This window comes from Delphinapterus leucas, chromosome 19 (assembly GCF_059928025.1).
Source record: "Delphinapterus leucas isolate spDelLeu-1000000601 "Yukka" chromosome 19, BTC_Dleu_Yukka2, whole genome shotgun sequence".
Taxonomy (NCBI): domain Eukaryota; kingdom Metazoa; phylum Chordata; class Mammalia; order Artiodactyla; family Monodontidae; genus Delphinapterus; species Delphinapterus leucas.
This window is the reverse complement of record NC_143147.1, coordinates 49,212,745-49,228,525: the sequence shown is the minus strand read 5'-3', so window position 1 is coordinate 49,228,525 and position 15,781 is coordinate 49,212,745. Positions and strand designations below refer to the sequence as shown.

At 41.0% G+C, this 15,781-nt stretch overlaps 1 protein-coding gene across 1 annotated transcript in view; it reads left to right on the top strand.

The window, feature by feature from the left end:
• The window catches only part of FBXL20 (F-box and leucine rich repeat protein 20), a 116,102-nt gene extending 100,321 nt beyond the window's left edge, over positions 1 to 15,781 (top strand). Inside the window, exons 10-15 of the mRNA XM_022558036.3 lie at positions 1,011 to 1,141; positions 3,076 to 3,136; positions 4,282 to 4,326; positions 6,091 to 6,147; positions 7,152 to 7,364; positions 8,840 to 15,781. Coding sequence (XP_022413744.1) covers positions 1,011 to 1,141; positions 3,076 to 3,136; positions 4,282 to 4,326; positions 6,091 to 6,147; positions 7,152 to 7,364; positions 8,840 to 8,947 — 615 coding nt within the window. The 3' untranslated portion in view covers positions 8,948 to 15,781. The remainder of the gene's footprint in view (positions 1 to 1,010; positions 1,142 to 3,075; positions 3,137 to 4,281; positions 4,327 to 6,090; positions 6,148 to 7,151; positions 7,365 to 8,839) is intronic.

Genomic DNA, 15,781 nt, shown 5'->3' with positions numbered 1-15,781 from the left:
AAGTGAATCAGCTATATGCATACATATATCCCCATATACCCTCCCTCTTGAGCCTCCCTCCCACCCTCCCTATCCCACCCCTCTAGGTGGTCATAAAGCACTGAGCTGATCTCCCTGTGCTATGCAGCAGCTTCCCCCTAGCTACCTATTTTACGTTTGGTAGTGTATATATGTCAGTACCACTCTCTCACTATGTCCCAGCCTCCCCTTCCCCCACTGTGTCCTCAAGTCCATTCTCGACATCTGCATCTTTATTCCTGCCCTACCACTAGGTTCATCAGTACCAATTTTCTAGATTCCATAGATATGCGTTCGCATACAGTATTTATTTTTCTCTTTCTGACTTACTTCACTCTGTATGACAGACTCTAGGTCCATCCACCTCCCTACAAATAACTCAATTTTGTTCCTTTTTATCGCTGAGTAATATTCCATTATATATATGTGCCACATCTTCTTTATCCATTCGTCTGTCAATGGACATTTAGGTTGTTTCCAGGTAGGATAGTCTTTATATTATAAAACTAAAATTTAGAAATAAATGGATTTATGGTTGATATGAGATTACAGCTGTGATCCACAGGTTGTTTCATTTTTTTAAAGTACCTTAATATCAGTATCAATTTTGAACTTGTAAATGCGTTTATACTATTAAAATACTGCTGTTTTTATCTGTTTTCTAGGTTTTAAAATCATTTAATTGAACCTACACCATGATGCGCCCCATCTGTTCCCAGTCTTGTCAGTCCCATTAGGTTAAAAGAACCCTGTTATAGCTTCTTCCCTTTGCACCAGAAATGAGCACAGATTCTCTTGAAAACTAAATCAAAAGGAACTGGAAGGAAGAAACAAAGTGTATTCATTTTCTTTTAGGTCTGCTACATGGTTAATATCAAATCTGCTTTTATTTCTTTTTGGCACTTGTTTCACAGAGGTAACTTTTTTCTGCCTTTATCTTCTGCCAAGTTACTAATAACTTTGGGTTTTTCCCCCTTGTTTTTTTCTTTTAGCAAATCACAGATGAAGGTCTCATTACTATATGCAGAGGGTGCCATAAGTTACAGTCCCTCTGTGCCTCTGGCTGCTCCAACATCACAGATGCCATCCTGAACGCTTTAGGTCAGAACTGCCCACGGCTTAGGTAAACATTTCTTGGTTATCTCAAAAAATCAGGGGAAAGGAGCAGTGGCCTCCTTCACTCATATTTATTCCTTGGAACCTTGAATTTTTTAAGGTAGACACTACAAGGCCACTACTACCCTTTCAGATGCGCACCTACTTGCTTTGTACCTCATTTGATTACATGTAATTGGCCTGAACCAGGGGGTAATAGTCCTCATTTTCTGCTTGTTGGCTATCCATACTAGAAAAATATCAACATTTTATCACATTACTTGAGAAAAGAAATAAAGGCATTTTCTCTTATTAATGCTTTCATATAATTCCTTTCTGAAAAAAGTTTTTAGAAGCCCACCCTGTGATCATTTATATTGTAGTAATGATGCCAGGTACATAGCAGGGAGTATTTAAAGAGAAAAAACAGCTCTTCCTTTGTGCTGATGGTCTTTTAAAGCAAGCTTTATTTCTCTGTGGCTCCTCTTCTCTACCTAAATACAGGATTGGCTGACTATTCACTAAGAATGCAGTGTTAGCGTGCACATGGTATCAAGCCCATATTGATTTTGTAAGAGCACACAGCACACTATTTGTAATAAATAGGGATAATCCCCGTATACCTTTTTTGTTCTTTAAAACAAAACTTATATTGTACTTACTATATAGTAAACATGTCAGCCACTGTTTTAAATTATTTACAAATATTAATTCATTTAATCATCATAACACCATACAAGCACTGTTATTATCTCTGTATTATAGGTGAGAAAACCGAAGCACAGGTCAAGTAACCTGTTCAAGGTCTCACAGTTAGTAAGTGCAGGAGCAAGTGTTCCATCTCAGGCAGTCTAGCTCCAGAACCTATGAAACCACTTGTCTTACACATAAGAATCATTGTAAACCAATAAAAACTTTCTTAAAACTTTTTTGTAATCACCTGGCCATGGGCCTTCGTAATCTCGGAAGCCTAGAGTAGAATACTCGCCAGGAGCTGAGGAGGTAGCCAGTCTTCTCTCTAAAAAACATTACGTATTACCTTTTTCTGTTTTAAAGACAGGGATGTTCAGCTGCATTCTCCTTCATGGTTTATTTTATTGTTAGAAAAGAAAGGCTCTCAAATGTGATACTTAAAAGTTGGGTTCAGTCAGATCATACTCCCCATTGGATACAGTGTTTTAATTGATTGTCAGTTGATAATGATTCCTTATACTTTAGCTTTATGGTTTTTTTCAACTTCTGTAGTAATTTGTAAGCAAACATACAGTGTTCTTTGGTACTGTCGTGCAGACACCACCAGACTTTTCACAAAGAAGAGCTACTGTTTTTGATTCCCCAGCCCTGTGGTTGATATTCAGGGTGGTGTTCGGCAGTTCCTGATAGGGAGGGGCTCAGCTGCCCTCTCCACTGGGCCTCCCTGGGAGCCTGTGGGAGGAGGCAGGAAGCTTAAGGGTATTTTTTCATAAGTATGGAATTTCATATTTGGGACAGGCCTATGATTAACCAGTCCCTTCATAGTATTTTGAAAAGCTATTTAAATCTTAGTGAGCCTACATGTAAGATAGGGAAAGAGAATAATTTACTTTAGCAACAGATTAACTGAGACAGAGTATTTATCTCCATCTCCTTTGTTTTCTAGGAGCAGGCTGCCCTCTGGGGGTAAGCAGTATGCCATCAAGAAGGCTTTTAAATGCGTTTCTCATGCATTTTGGCATTAACTACAAGCTTCTATTATATTCTTCTGATTGCATCACCCTAAAATGTGGTATTTACAGGACCACTTTATGATGACTCCATGAAAATGAATAGCAAGATCTGTATACAGACTTGCTTAGCTGTGAATGTAACTCCGTGTTATATAGTCCTTAGGGAATAAGAGGTTGTTTTCTTAAATTCTTGCTGTTTTAATAAACCCAGTTTTCAGGGACCAATGGGTTGACTTTCACTTTGTTTTTTTAACAGAATATTAGAAGTGGCAAGGTGTTCTCAACTAACAGATGTAGGCTTTACCACTCTGGCCAGGGTAAGTGTTTTCTTCAGGTTCTGTAGGTTTTGTTCAGGGTTTGTTTTATTTCAGAAGAATGAGCAATGAGGGAAGTGTGGAATGGCAGCAGAATTGAGGGTGTAGGATGTGGGGGGACGTCTCTGTGGCTGGTGTTCCTGAGCGTCCTTGGGCTGCAGCTACAGGCAGCTGCTCTGGAAAGGCAGACGTGCGTTGGAGACCATGACATTCCTTCGTGAGACTTGATTTTCCGCCTCTTCATAAGATTATGTTAAACTAAGTGGGAATTTCCTAGTGCTTTTGAAAGAAGCTTATTTGGTTATTTGGTATGCAACTGGTGGATGAGAATAATGTTGAAAGAAACATATAAGCCTGATTTAAATGGAGAGGTTTTAAGAGATTTTCTGTATTCTCCACAAGATTTTAATACATGGAGTGGTTTGTAAATCACTGTATAATAATAGTATTTAAAATTATACCATCTTTGACCAGTGTAATGGAACATGGGAAGGGCATTTGCTTTCAGGCAGATCAGTGGAATACTAATGGGGGCGGGGGCAGCCCATGGCATAACTAGATGAGGACATACAAATTCCCCTTCTGTGCTTACAAAGAAATCATTTTCATTAAATTATTTTTGGTTGAAAGGATCTCTGTATTAGTTCAGTATCAATGTTCAGGAAATTTATTCCCTTGGACTTTTAAGATGTTAGATACTTTTAAGTGTGGAATAATTGAGAAATTTCACGGTGATAAAGGCCTTTTAAAAATGTGTAATTAGGGACTTCTCTGGTGGTGCAGCGGTTAAGAATCTGCCTGCCAATGCGGGGGACACGGGTTCAAGCCCTGGCCCGGGAAGATCCCATATGCTGCGGAGCAGCTAAGCCCCTGCGCCACAACTGCTGAGCAACCCCCGCTCGCCATAACTAGAGAAAGCCCGCACACAGCAATGAAGACCCAATGCAGCCAAAAATAAATAAATAAAAATAAATTTTAAAAAAATGTGTAATTAATGGAATAAGGCAGGAAGTGATGTAAGAATGACACCAACACTGAAGCTCTTAAGATTTCATCAGTCTATTTAATACTCCTTTTTAGTTTTCTGATCTTAATTTTTTCCCAATTTTAAATGTTTGTACTGTAATGTTTGGGTTTGTATCTTATAGAATTGCCATGAGCTTGAAAAGATGGACCTGGAAGAGTGTGTTCAGGTAAGATTGTGGATTTTTACTCAGAAATATAGTACGGTAGAGACTTACACAATACATGGACATCAGAACGTTCAATTCCCTACCCTAGTATAGTGGGGAGCCTGCAGCACTGCTGACTCTCCATTTATTGAGGTGTCCTCCAGGCATACCAGCAGAGGTGCTCATGGTATTTTTGCTAAGGAACTAGGAAAATACATGCCATCAATAAGATTGCCATTGGAAAGAAAGATGGCTCAGGCATTTAGACCATAAAGATACTAAGATATTTCCTTAGACCTACAGGGTTATGATGCTAATAAACAATTAAAGGCCCAGCACACTGATAGATAATCACTGCCCCTTTTTAGCTTAACTGGACCCAGTGCCCCTTACATCATTAACCCTGGACACCCAACTCTGTATGGAACCCTGCCCTTCAGGCAGGCAGACTTAGCTTCTTATCAACAGTTTTTTTTTATTACCAGTTTTAAGAGCTTTCAACTTATTAGTTGGCTGGGGAGAAATTTTAAAGAGGGACTCCTAAAAAGAAGATAGAACAGTGAATTTTTGTAATGGTAAAAATAAAGAAGAGAAGATACTTCAATAACTATAGACGCCAATTTTTCTAAATTACTTGTTATCCGGACACTACTTAGTCCCTATTAGTTCTTATTAAAGTAAAACTTACTCACATCCATCTGTTTCTTGCACATGCCTAAATGTCCTGTGTGTCCTTTCCAGTGTTAGTCCTTCTGAGTGATGTGCACACGCCTGCCCACTCCAGTCCCCCACCCCTGCCATTTCTTAGCCCCTGTGAAATTATGTGTATTATAACAACAATCTCAGAATTGGAGAGAAATTTGAAAAGAAATGCTGATTTACTCTCCATCCTAAGATAACTATAAAATACTGTTCTTCCTTCAGGAGTTCTTCCTTACTGAATGTTCGTAGTTAACCCAGCAGCAGCCTCTTTCTGCCACCCTTAGGGAAAATAACTGGCATGCCAATTATCAATCCTGAGTTATGACATGGTTTATAAAAATATGGGCCAGATATCTAAAAATTTGAGGATGTTCCTACATTAATTTTTTTCATGGATCAGTGTCTTCTGATTCACTTCTGTGATGGTTCTAAGGAGGTCAAAGTCCAGTGGGTGGAAGTTATGAGGGAACACATTTTCATTTGTTTCAAAAACAAACAATTTTCGACAGACCTGTTCAAAGATGATTAGATGAGTTTAAGCCCAGCCTGGATAGGTTCTCAAAGAACAGGTTCTGGGGCTTCCCTGGTGGCGCAGTGGTTAAAAATCTGCCTGCCAATGCAGGGGACACGGGTTCGAGCCCTGGTCTGGGAAGATCCCACATGCTGCGGAGCAGCTAAGCCCATGCGCCACAACTGCTGAGCCTGTGCTATGGAGCCCACGAGCCACAACTACTGAAGCCCGTGCACCTAGAGCCCGTGCTCCGCAACAAGAGAAGCCACTGCAATGAGAAGCCTGTGCACCGCAATGAAGAGTAGCCCCTGCTTGCCGCAACTAGAGAAAGCCCGCATGCAGCAACGAAGACCCAATTCAGCCAAAAATAAAATAGATGAAATAAATAAATTTATAAAAAAAAAAAGAAGAAGAACAGGTTCTGGTAGCTTATGGGATTTCAACCTTACGATTCTGTTATTTGATGAGTGATATCAGGATATCAGTCTAACATACTAGTGTAGTCAAGAATGACGTATGACCTATGAGTTTTTTGGAATTATACCTAAAATAAACTTATATGTTTCTTTCAGATAACAGATAGCACATTAATCCAACTTTCTATACACTGTCCTCGACTTCAAGTATTGGTGAGTTTCACTGTGGAAGTTTTATGTATCTATTGGATTTAATCAAAACCCAGCTCTTACTTTCATCTTGGTGCCTGGCTACCATTTGGGGAAAGCATATTTCTCCAAATTGTCAACTTACAGAGGACCAAGGGAGGACCTGCGTGAAGGGAGAAACTGAGATAGAAACTGGAAAAGTTCAACATTTTCTGTATCAATGCTTGGAGCTTGAAAACTGACATGGAGAGTATGAGTTCTCGCTCCCACATGAATTATACTCCAGCCTGAACAGTGCTTAAATTTCCAGAGATCCAGGAGATGAGATGGCCTGAAATACGGTTTGCTTCACATTGGGACCAAGTGTTCCTATAAAATAGAACCAATCAAGGCTTTACTAGGGGTCGTTCTCTGCTACTGCTTCCAGTAACACTGTGGGAAAGCATTCTGGTTGACTGTTCTGTACCTAGGCTTATTTTGGTGTTTTGTGGCACATTAAACTATGTTTCGGTCGAGGGTTCTGAGTTTCGCATGGAGGAACCAGGGATTTAAGGAAAACTCGTAAAGTGAAGAGATGACCACATCTTACAGCTGTAAGAGTCATCTTAGGTTAATTAACTATTTGGGCATGCCCCTGCACCAGGTATTCAACATTTAGTCCAAATTCCAGAAAATTTTTTACAGGAAAAGCTTAAGCCCCACTTGTCCCTGTAGAGAAGAAAAGTATCAATAATTTGTGTGTGGAGAGCGTGGGGGGAGATATTTTGTTTATCAACTATTTCACAGTCATTATAGGAATTCACAAAATATACTTAGAATCACACAGAGAAATGTTGATCATTGATTGTCAAAAGCAGAACCCAAGCAACTCCAGTATGCGTTCTTTATTTCACCACATGGCTCCAGTGATGGCTCCATATACTTCAGACTCAAACCAGAAAATTCTCCTTTTTGGTTGCACACAGGCCTCTGGGTAGAAGAATGCCATTAAATATTTCAGTGTCCTTCCTTGCTCTGTTTGGCTGCAGAGTCTGTCTCACTGTGAGCTGATCACAGACGATGGAATTCGTCACCTGGGGAACGGGGCCTGCGCCCATGACCAGCTGGAGGTGATTGAACTGGACAACTGCCCCCTAATTACAGATGCATCCCTGGAGCACTTGAAGAGCTGTCACAGCCTTGAACGGATAGAACTCTATGACTGCCAGCAAATCACACGGGCTGGAATCAAGAGACTCAGGGTAAAGATGGTGGCATCACCCTCTGGCTCTAGTGTTCTCTGCACGCTTTCCTTCTTTCTTTATTTTTTCCCTCCATTTCCTTTTTTTAGATTTAGATTCCTGTGATTATTTATATTTATGTGGACATTCAGCAAAGAGAAAAAAAGATGGAGAGCAAACCTAAGGGTAGATAGTTCTTACCTGTTGTTCTAGATATTTGGTAGGAAAATACCCACTGAAGGGACGAAAAGTAGATCTCCTCCCAGCAGAGTCTCTCTCATAACATGCCCAGAGTCAGAAAAGCAAATGTCAGATTTTGGTTCTAAAGGAAAAAAAGGAGTAACATAAAGAAAGTATTTAGTTAAATGGGATTTAAAATTTTAATTTGTATTTCCTTTCATATCAAAGTGTTTTGCTGCGGTTCATATTTTTTTAAGGCAACAAATGGATCACGTAGTTTTTTACCTTTTCCTTTTGCCCCATCCTTCATAATAGAGAGACCCATGTATAGCCAAATGACTAAAAGACAGATTGCCAGCAAGGAGCTTATAAAAGACTGGATGAGTCTATATGTTGGATTATTCAGCTCAACAGACATTTATTGGAACATCTGCCTGACGCCTGTTGTGGGAAAGGCACTGTGTTAATTTGGCCCTTACGATCAACCTTTAAAAATATCCATGTTGGCCTTATGGCATCTGAGTGCATAAAGGAGCAGCACACTTCATCTTGAGTTCCAGTTGACCTCAGTTCCGCCTCTCCCTTCAGACCTAGAGGACTGAGAACGTAACTGCAATGGGGAGGCCTTGTACCCATATCTCTTCAACACCAAAAGAGGAGGAGAGCCACAGGTCAACCAGAGCGTCTTCTATGGCCTACGTACATTAGGGTTTTTGGACCTGCCTGGCTGTCAGGAGTCTCTTCCACCTCTGAATCCTCAAGAGTCACTTAGCACTTTGACACTCTAATTTAGCTATTTATGTGCATGTCTAGACTATAAGTCCCCTAAAAGCAGGATCTCCATCTTGACCATCTTTGCAGCCCTTTTACATAACTAGCACAGTGCCTTGAACATAGTAGGAATTTAGAAACTATGTAGTAAAAATCAGAAGCATGTTGTTAAAAGAGGATAATGAGGTTTTTTTTAAATATCAGAAGAAACATTGTCCATAATGGCTTGGAAAAAATTAAGTTTTTAAGCTTATATAATTTCTTCCAGCTCTGGGAACCCTTATGGGACAGGTTAAGAGATTAGCATGAATTTTTTCCCCAGTTTTATTATTATGGAAGCAGTTACTAAAGTTATGTGAGCTTTTTGGTCTTTTAGAATAACATGGGATGGTACAAAGTAGAACCCAGGTCTCTCAACATCCCGTCTGTGCTCAGCTTCTGCCCTGCCCTCATGTACACTCAGTCCCTCAGTGGTTTTTCTGAAAAGCAACATTGCTCTTTCTGTTTAAGCCCTCTCTCTTAGTAATGTTTCTGTCTTGTTTCAGACCCATTTACCCAATATTAAAGTCCACGCCTACTTCGCACCTGTCACTCCACCCCCATCAGTAGGGGGCAGCAGACAGCGCTTCTGCAGATGCTGCATCATCCTATGACAGTGGAGGTGGTCAGCCTTGGTGAACTGAGTATTTAATGACACTTCTAGAGTTACCATGGATCTCCATTGGAAGCGACCCCAGTGTTCCGGGCAAAGGTTACAAAGTGAGGGCAGCGTCCAGATCCCCAGAGCCACACATACATACGCATACCCACTCTCACCCCCACCCACTCTGTCTCTGTGACCAGGGGATTGGGTTTGTGCTGGCTTTATCATGTGGATTGGTAAAACTTAACCATTCCTGTTGGATGTGCCCAGAAGAAAATCAGAAGCAAGGTAGACGGAAGGGGGCATTCCAGCAAACCCAGTGTTACTGCTACTGTGGTTTCTTTATTTTGTTAAGGGGTTTCTTTGGCAGTTTTGGAACAGCAGCTGCAGTCCTCCAGGGTCAAGGAAAGCATAGAAAAACAATACATGTTGTATCCAGGGACCAGAGAGAAGATTTCTTTGCATCCTATCAGTGGTAGCCATCCATTGTGAGATGACTGCAGAGCTTCTGTGCTTCCTTGTTCCCATGCCAACATGCCGAGCGTGCTCACAAAGAAGGCTTGTCCATTCCTCCTCCTGTGTTTTAGTATTTGGCCCAGAGGTTTCCTAAATGGTTGCATTGAAATCGCTGTGGTCCAAAAGTGATGACGTATTCACTCAAATTGTCCCTTTCTGTAGCACACTGTGTACCTGTCTTTCATTCTCTGTTGCTCCCTCCTGCACTCTTGCTCAGTCTGTCATCTGTGCATAGTCTGCTTACTCACACTTGTTACTCCTTTGCTGTTGTTATGTTTACAGTTTGCATTTTGGATGATTAGTTGGGGTTACCAAACATTTTTAAAAGAGACATTATCAATAAATATTTTTTTAATTCTAAATTTTACCATTAGGGGACCCTGCCTGAATCTTTGCCAGTCTAAAGGGAAACTATAACAAAAGCAAGAAAAATTCTGAGAAGAAATTGAGCTAAGACTATTTTGATGAAAACAAACTTTGCCTTTTGGTTTCTGTTATATCTTGTGATAAATGATAATATGCATGATATGCCCGGTATTCCCCCTGCACATTTTTCCTTCCATCTAACTTAATAAGGAGAGGGAAATGCATTATTAGGAAACGGTGGAATGGCAAATCCCAAAACTGAACCTGAAAGCTGCCGCCACCCAAGCTCAGATGTGTTGTGTATTCACCGAAATCTAGGTGTGATCAGTGGCATCTAAGATTTGTGTCTCTGAGGTTTGTTCTGCTTTAGCAGGAATGCTGCTAGAGGAGGTGTGCAGTTGAGCCGGGTAGTTTCTCTTCCCCCCCCCCCATTTCAGCCTATCAGGGGTTCAAGAATGATCCTATCACAGCTGGTCAACTGTATGTCAGTGTTGATGGTATCATATCTAATGTTGGAGCCTCAAAGGACCAGAACCTGTCAGCCATATCTCTCTTGTGCTCCAGAGTTTCTGTGAATGAAATACTATAGTAGCCAGGTGAAGGCATTGGGGCAGCAGAAAGAGAACATTGAGAGGAAGTAGGGGGTTCAGTGTCTCTTCCCAGCCTGGTCACCAGAGCTGAGGGCAGGGAATTTAGTGCCTGTGACTCAGAGTCAAAGAAGAAGCTCCCCCTACTAAAAAAAGAAAAAAGAAAAATCATGGAGGATGAGGGAAATAAAATGAGTTTCTGAAGTACGAGAAGTAGACTTCTAAATATCAAGGTTAGAGACCTTGCATGATTTTTAGTAGGGTGACTTTTTGTCTTTTAGGGCATTCATGTGCAGTCCACTATAATCTTAGGTCATCCTCTGCATGATCCAGGCTGTTATCAGGCTTGTTTTAATGCTTGTAGGTGCTGGTTCTACCAGCATATGTAAGAATAAAGTGTGATTTGTTTTTCCACAAGCAATCAGTTGAAAAGGTCCTAGGAATCTGTACTATCCACCATTATTTAGCACTTAATTTATTTTAAATCCCATTTTATTATTGTGCCCTTTTAAGCTCAGATGATGTGTGTTTTTCATTTCCCTTCCCTTATCCTCTTTTCAGATTACCATATAAGGAATATACTTTTTAAAGTGAGACCCACTCTCCTGGCTATACCCCACATATACAGATACACACACGTGCACACACACTTCCAGATGTGGTTGATAATATTCAGATCCCTGGGTCCTCAAATAAAACTAAAAAGAAGAATATTTAGGGTGCAGGTGCTCTAACGTACAAGTTTAAAAAAAAAAATAGTGTCTGAACAAAATCCTGATTTATTAGTGAGTGTGGATTCGAATTTCCCAATAGTTGAAGCTCTTGAGGTACTTCTTTATTTAAAAAACCCTATTCACCAGTACATGAAGGTCTTAGAAATGCTGTTTCTGTTCTCAAAGAGTGTACCCATGTGCAGGTCCGTGTGGAGGCGAGCCCTGCCTGTCTGGGCCAAGAACAGAGTCAAGAGAGGGAATAAAGGCCCTGGAGTGTGCAGCACTGGCATGTATGTGGTCAGGCAGGAACCTTGTTCCTTTCTGAAGCAAACTTCTGGCCCACCAAGCTTGGAAGGACATGTATTTTTTATGCCAATCTAAAACCTATGTCAGCTGATGAAATGTACCAGGACTTCGAGAACACAGAACATGGTAAGTTTTGGTCAGGTGGAAGGGCCCTGCCATCTGAATATAGTATTTCCTGTCTCATCTTCAGGGACACTCTTGAAAATCCAATAAGGCTTTACTGATGTAGGAGAAACTCTTCCTTAGGAAAAACTTATTGGTCCATTTGTCTGACTCCAGAGCCACTCCACAATATGCCTTCAATAATAAAAAAAAAAAAAATACAGAGCGAACGGAGAGAAGAGATTTGGGATAAGTAAGAAGGTGCCCTCAAAGTTATTATGCATCTGGATCATCTTTCCTAAGCAGCCTTTTCCCCTTACATTTTTTAGCATCATCAGTATCTTTATTGGCCCCATCAAGGTGATGATTCCAGCATTTTTTTTTTTTTTTTTTGCATTGACTTCTCGTATGTCCTTTCTATACCCATCCTTGCCCTCTATTTGGAAAGCTTCCATCTCACTCCCAGCAATGCTGCTAATTTATTCTCGTGTCTTCAGTTTAGCTTCCTCTTTGGATCCTTGTCCTGATCTGGGCAAACTATCGTGGGCAGCCTTGAATTCAGTAACTGTCATGTAACTCAGGCCATTTTTCACTGGGTGATCTTTGATGTTTGCTTACTGGATTTGAAATCAAACTGTTAGATATGAGGAGTAAGAGAATCTGCCCTCATCCTTTTTCCAATATTTGGAATGTGAAAGCACATCGTGCTTTATGTAAAAAAATGTTTTCTCCTCCTATTCTGCTCTTTAGTGGATGTAAAGGTATTTCAGATTAAGTGGTTTTTATAAATTTCCACATCCATTAAGTTGATTTAGCAGACATATAAGTCAGAAATTTTTCATATGCCTTATATCACATTTTAGAGGGCAACCTGGTAAATATTTTTATGATGCTTTATTTTGGGCTTTCCAAACTGTTTGAATGGTTCAGTATAGCTACAATGCTATATAGCAGTCAAGTTCTTTTATTTCTTCTAATTGCCTTGTAAAATGCATTGTTACTGGTCTGATAACCCACTAATGCCATGGGGGGGCTAAACAAAGTATGAGTTGGAACCTGTCTTGGTTTGAAGTTGTTAGGAAGTGTGAGAGTGTCCCTGGAAAGAAGAGGTGGTTTCCTGCCTGCCTGTGGGCAGCGTATCCTTGGTGACTGTATTGTTTAGAGGGGAGGAACACTTGATCATGGTGGACCCTTGTCCATTTAATGTTTATTGAAAGTCAGATTGCTTATGACAGTTGCCACTAGTGAGAGAGGAAGGGTTTAAAGAAAATTGGACTGTTCTGCTTTTTCCCTCCTTGTGTACATGATTTAAGGTTAGATTTCTATCCTTGTTGTGCATCCTGGCTGACAGACTCTTTCAGTGGTATGCTCTGAGCTTCCGGAACATTTTATACAAAGATTGCCTTCTCTGTCTGCCCACCAGCTCTAGGATTTTTAACCACCTCAAATCCAGGCCATGTGAATTAGTCAAGTCTTGTTTGAGAAGACATGTAGGATGTTTCATTGGAGGTCTTGAGGCAGAACCCTCCCGCTTACAATGATCTTGGACCAAAGAATGCTAAAGTGTCAGGAGGTTGAGGGGAATTAATAGTCTCAGCCTCTCCTCACCTTTATTTCTCTCATAAATTTTAATTGTAAGATTGGAAGATACAGAGAGCTGTATACAACCATGTCGATAGGGTATAATTAACCCAGGTAATTTGGGAATAAAATTTGGCTTATATTTGCTATATCCAGATGCCCAGACTTAACATCTTGGTTCTCCAGCAAAGAACGTGCTGCTTTAACCTTGCCCTCTCACTGGGACAAACTTTCTACCTACCAGAAACTACCATTTGAGGCAAGGGAGTTTTCTGCGTGAAGGGCTTCTGCAGCACCGCCCCCGCCACCACCACCCCCAGTGCCCTCCCAAGGCAAGTCTACCTATTTTGCCCATTTTTATTCTTAAGAACATCAGTTCTGCATCTCTGAAGCCTTTGATCCTTTGGAAAGTCAGTAAGACCTTCTCAGCTGGGTCTGAGTGAATCTTTGGAGCCCAAGAGAGTTACCCTTAATTTTCAGCAGAGAAAAAAATTGTTGGACAAAATCACGTGTGTGTTAAGAAAATTCCATAATGCGCTTCCTCCGTCTCTGCCTTCTGTGTTTGTTGAGTAACCCCTTAGTAGAGGTTGGTTCATAGGTGTTGAGACTCAGTGCTTCCTCAGCCAGGGTAGTTCACTGCCCTTTTAGGAAAAAGAACCATGAACAACCAAAACTATATCAATTGACATTGTTTATTTTCTGTGTTCTTCAGTGTCTTGTTTTGAAGAATTGGGGTGGGGAAACGGTAGTTGACATTCAAAGTAGAGGAGAGAATCAGTTCTGGAACTGGGGTACTTTGCTTCAGGTACAAGCATCTGTCTTGAATATGTAGAAACAGCTGCCTCACATGTGAGTAGGTTTACTTTCCTCTCCATGTAATGAACTCCATGCCCTTCTTAGTGGCAAGGAGGGCTTCTACTTTCTACACACCTAACCAGTGTCATCCAGATGGCGATTGGCACCACTGAACACCACCAGTGCTTCCCATCGGCTTCTGGGCATGATTTTCACCAGGGCAAGAGCAAGTAGGCAGTAAATGAGAATCCCCACCCCAGGGAGAGATAAGAGAAGAGAGGTGTTCAGACACATACCTGTTCTCTTCTGCCATATCCCCAAGAACCCAGGGAAATCTTTGCAGTGATTTTTTTTCTTTTTTTTAATTAAAGTGGATGAAGAAAGATTTACCCCACTAAGTTTTAGCTTGTCACTGTCTCTTATACTACTTGTTGTTATTCATTCAAATCTGTACTACACTGCTGCTCACATACTTGTATGTGTTTCTTACCTTAGCCTAACCCTTCTCAGCCCCTGAAGTCATTATTCTATTTTGTGTTTTCTTTTTTTTATGGCACTAGCGAATGAGAACCTAAAGTCTTAGAAAATCCTAACTTGAAAAGGAGTCTCTAACTGGCATGGTTTGATTAATTACTTTACCTTTTCCCCCTAAAGACTTGAATGATTTTCTTCCCTAGTGCTATATAATAGATCTGTAATAAGTGAAACCTTTGCTGCTACTTTTCTGGGTTTACATCAGTTTTTTCCTTCCCTTAAAAATAATTTCTTATCTGTGCTTCTCTTATGACTGTTAATTTCTAGTAAGTACAGGAAGAGGTGAACCTGAGATTTCTTCTCTTACTCCCCTCCTCACGCTACCCCCAAATTATACACTAACCTCTAACATATATAAGATCCATGAGATGGGGCTCATCGTAAGATGCTTGTGGGTTTTTTTTCTCATCATGCTGCAGCTCTCAGAGCTGGCCCCTGAGGATCTGTGACTACCCAGTCCGAAGGGTTACTACAGGGAGAGAAAGGCTTTCTTAATTTTGCCTTTCTCCATTCCTGTTTTATGATCACCCTTCAGATGCCTCCCATTCTGGTGGCCTCCTTTTTCCTCCCAGGAATTGTTTCCAAGTAACCTGCCTCGGTCATTTCCCAACTGCTCTCCTCACCTTTGCCCACCTTCCAGTGACCCTGGGAGCACAGACCTGAGAGATGGGGCCTGTGCAGAGCTCAGAGAACTGTGAGGACTGCCCCTGCCTTTCAGACTCTACTTGGGGACAGAGATGGATGGGTAAATGGTGCTGCGGGAGCAATTTTTATCTTCAAACCAGGCTGTTTCGCCCTTTGCACTGCCCCGCCTCCATCCCCACTCCCCTGAGGAAGGGGTAAAGTGCAGAGGATGGTTGACTAGCAGGGTCTGATCCCCAACATTGCTGTCTGGCCTAAGCCTTGTCCAGCCATTCGGCCTGCTCTGGAGTGAGAGCTTCAGTGTGTGGGAGCTGCTGCTTGCTTGTTTCTCCACCAAGCCTGCCCCAACACTTAGCCGGTCCCTGGGGCCAACACAGTTCCCTACATGGTGACTTAACACCAGCCTCCATTAGCTGTCCAAGCGACTGCGTTTCCACCCAGTACTTTTGGCGCTTGAGGATGGGGGGAGGGAGGGAGGGTTATTTAAAATAAATAAAATCCAAGGTGGCAGTAGAGGATTCCTTTTGCTTTAAAAATCTTTGGACTAAAAAAATAAAAAAATTTAAAAAAATGTTTTTTTATATATGAATATATAAAGTAAATTGTTATGTAACTATTATTGTTTCCTGTATGTTCTAATTTTTGGTTTATGATGTAATTAAAGGAAATAAGCTGTGAAGACTTTTCATTTTACTGCGGAAA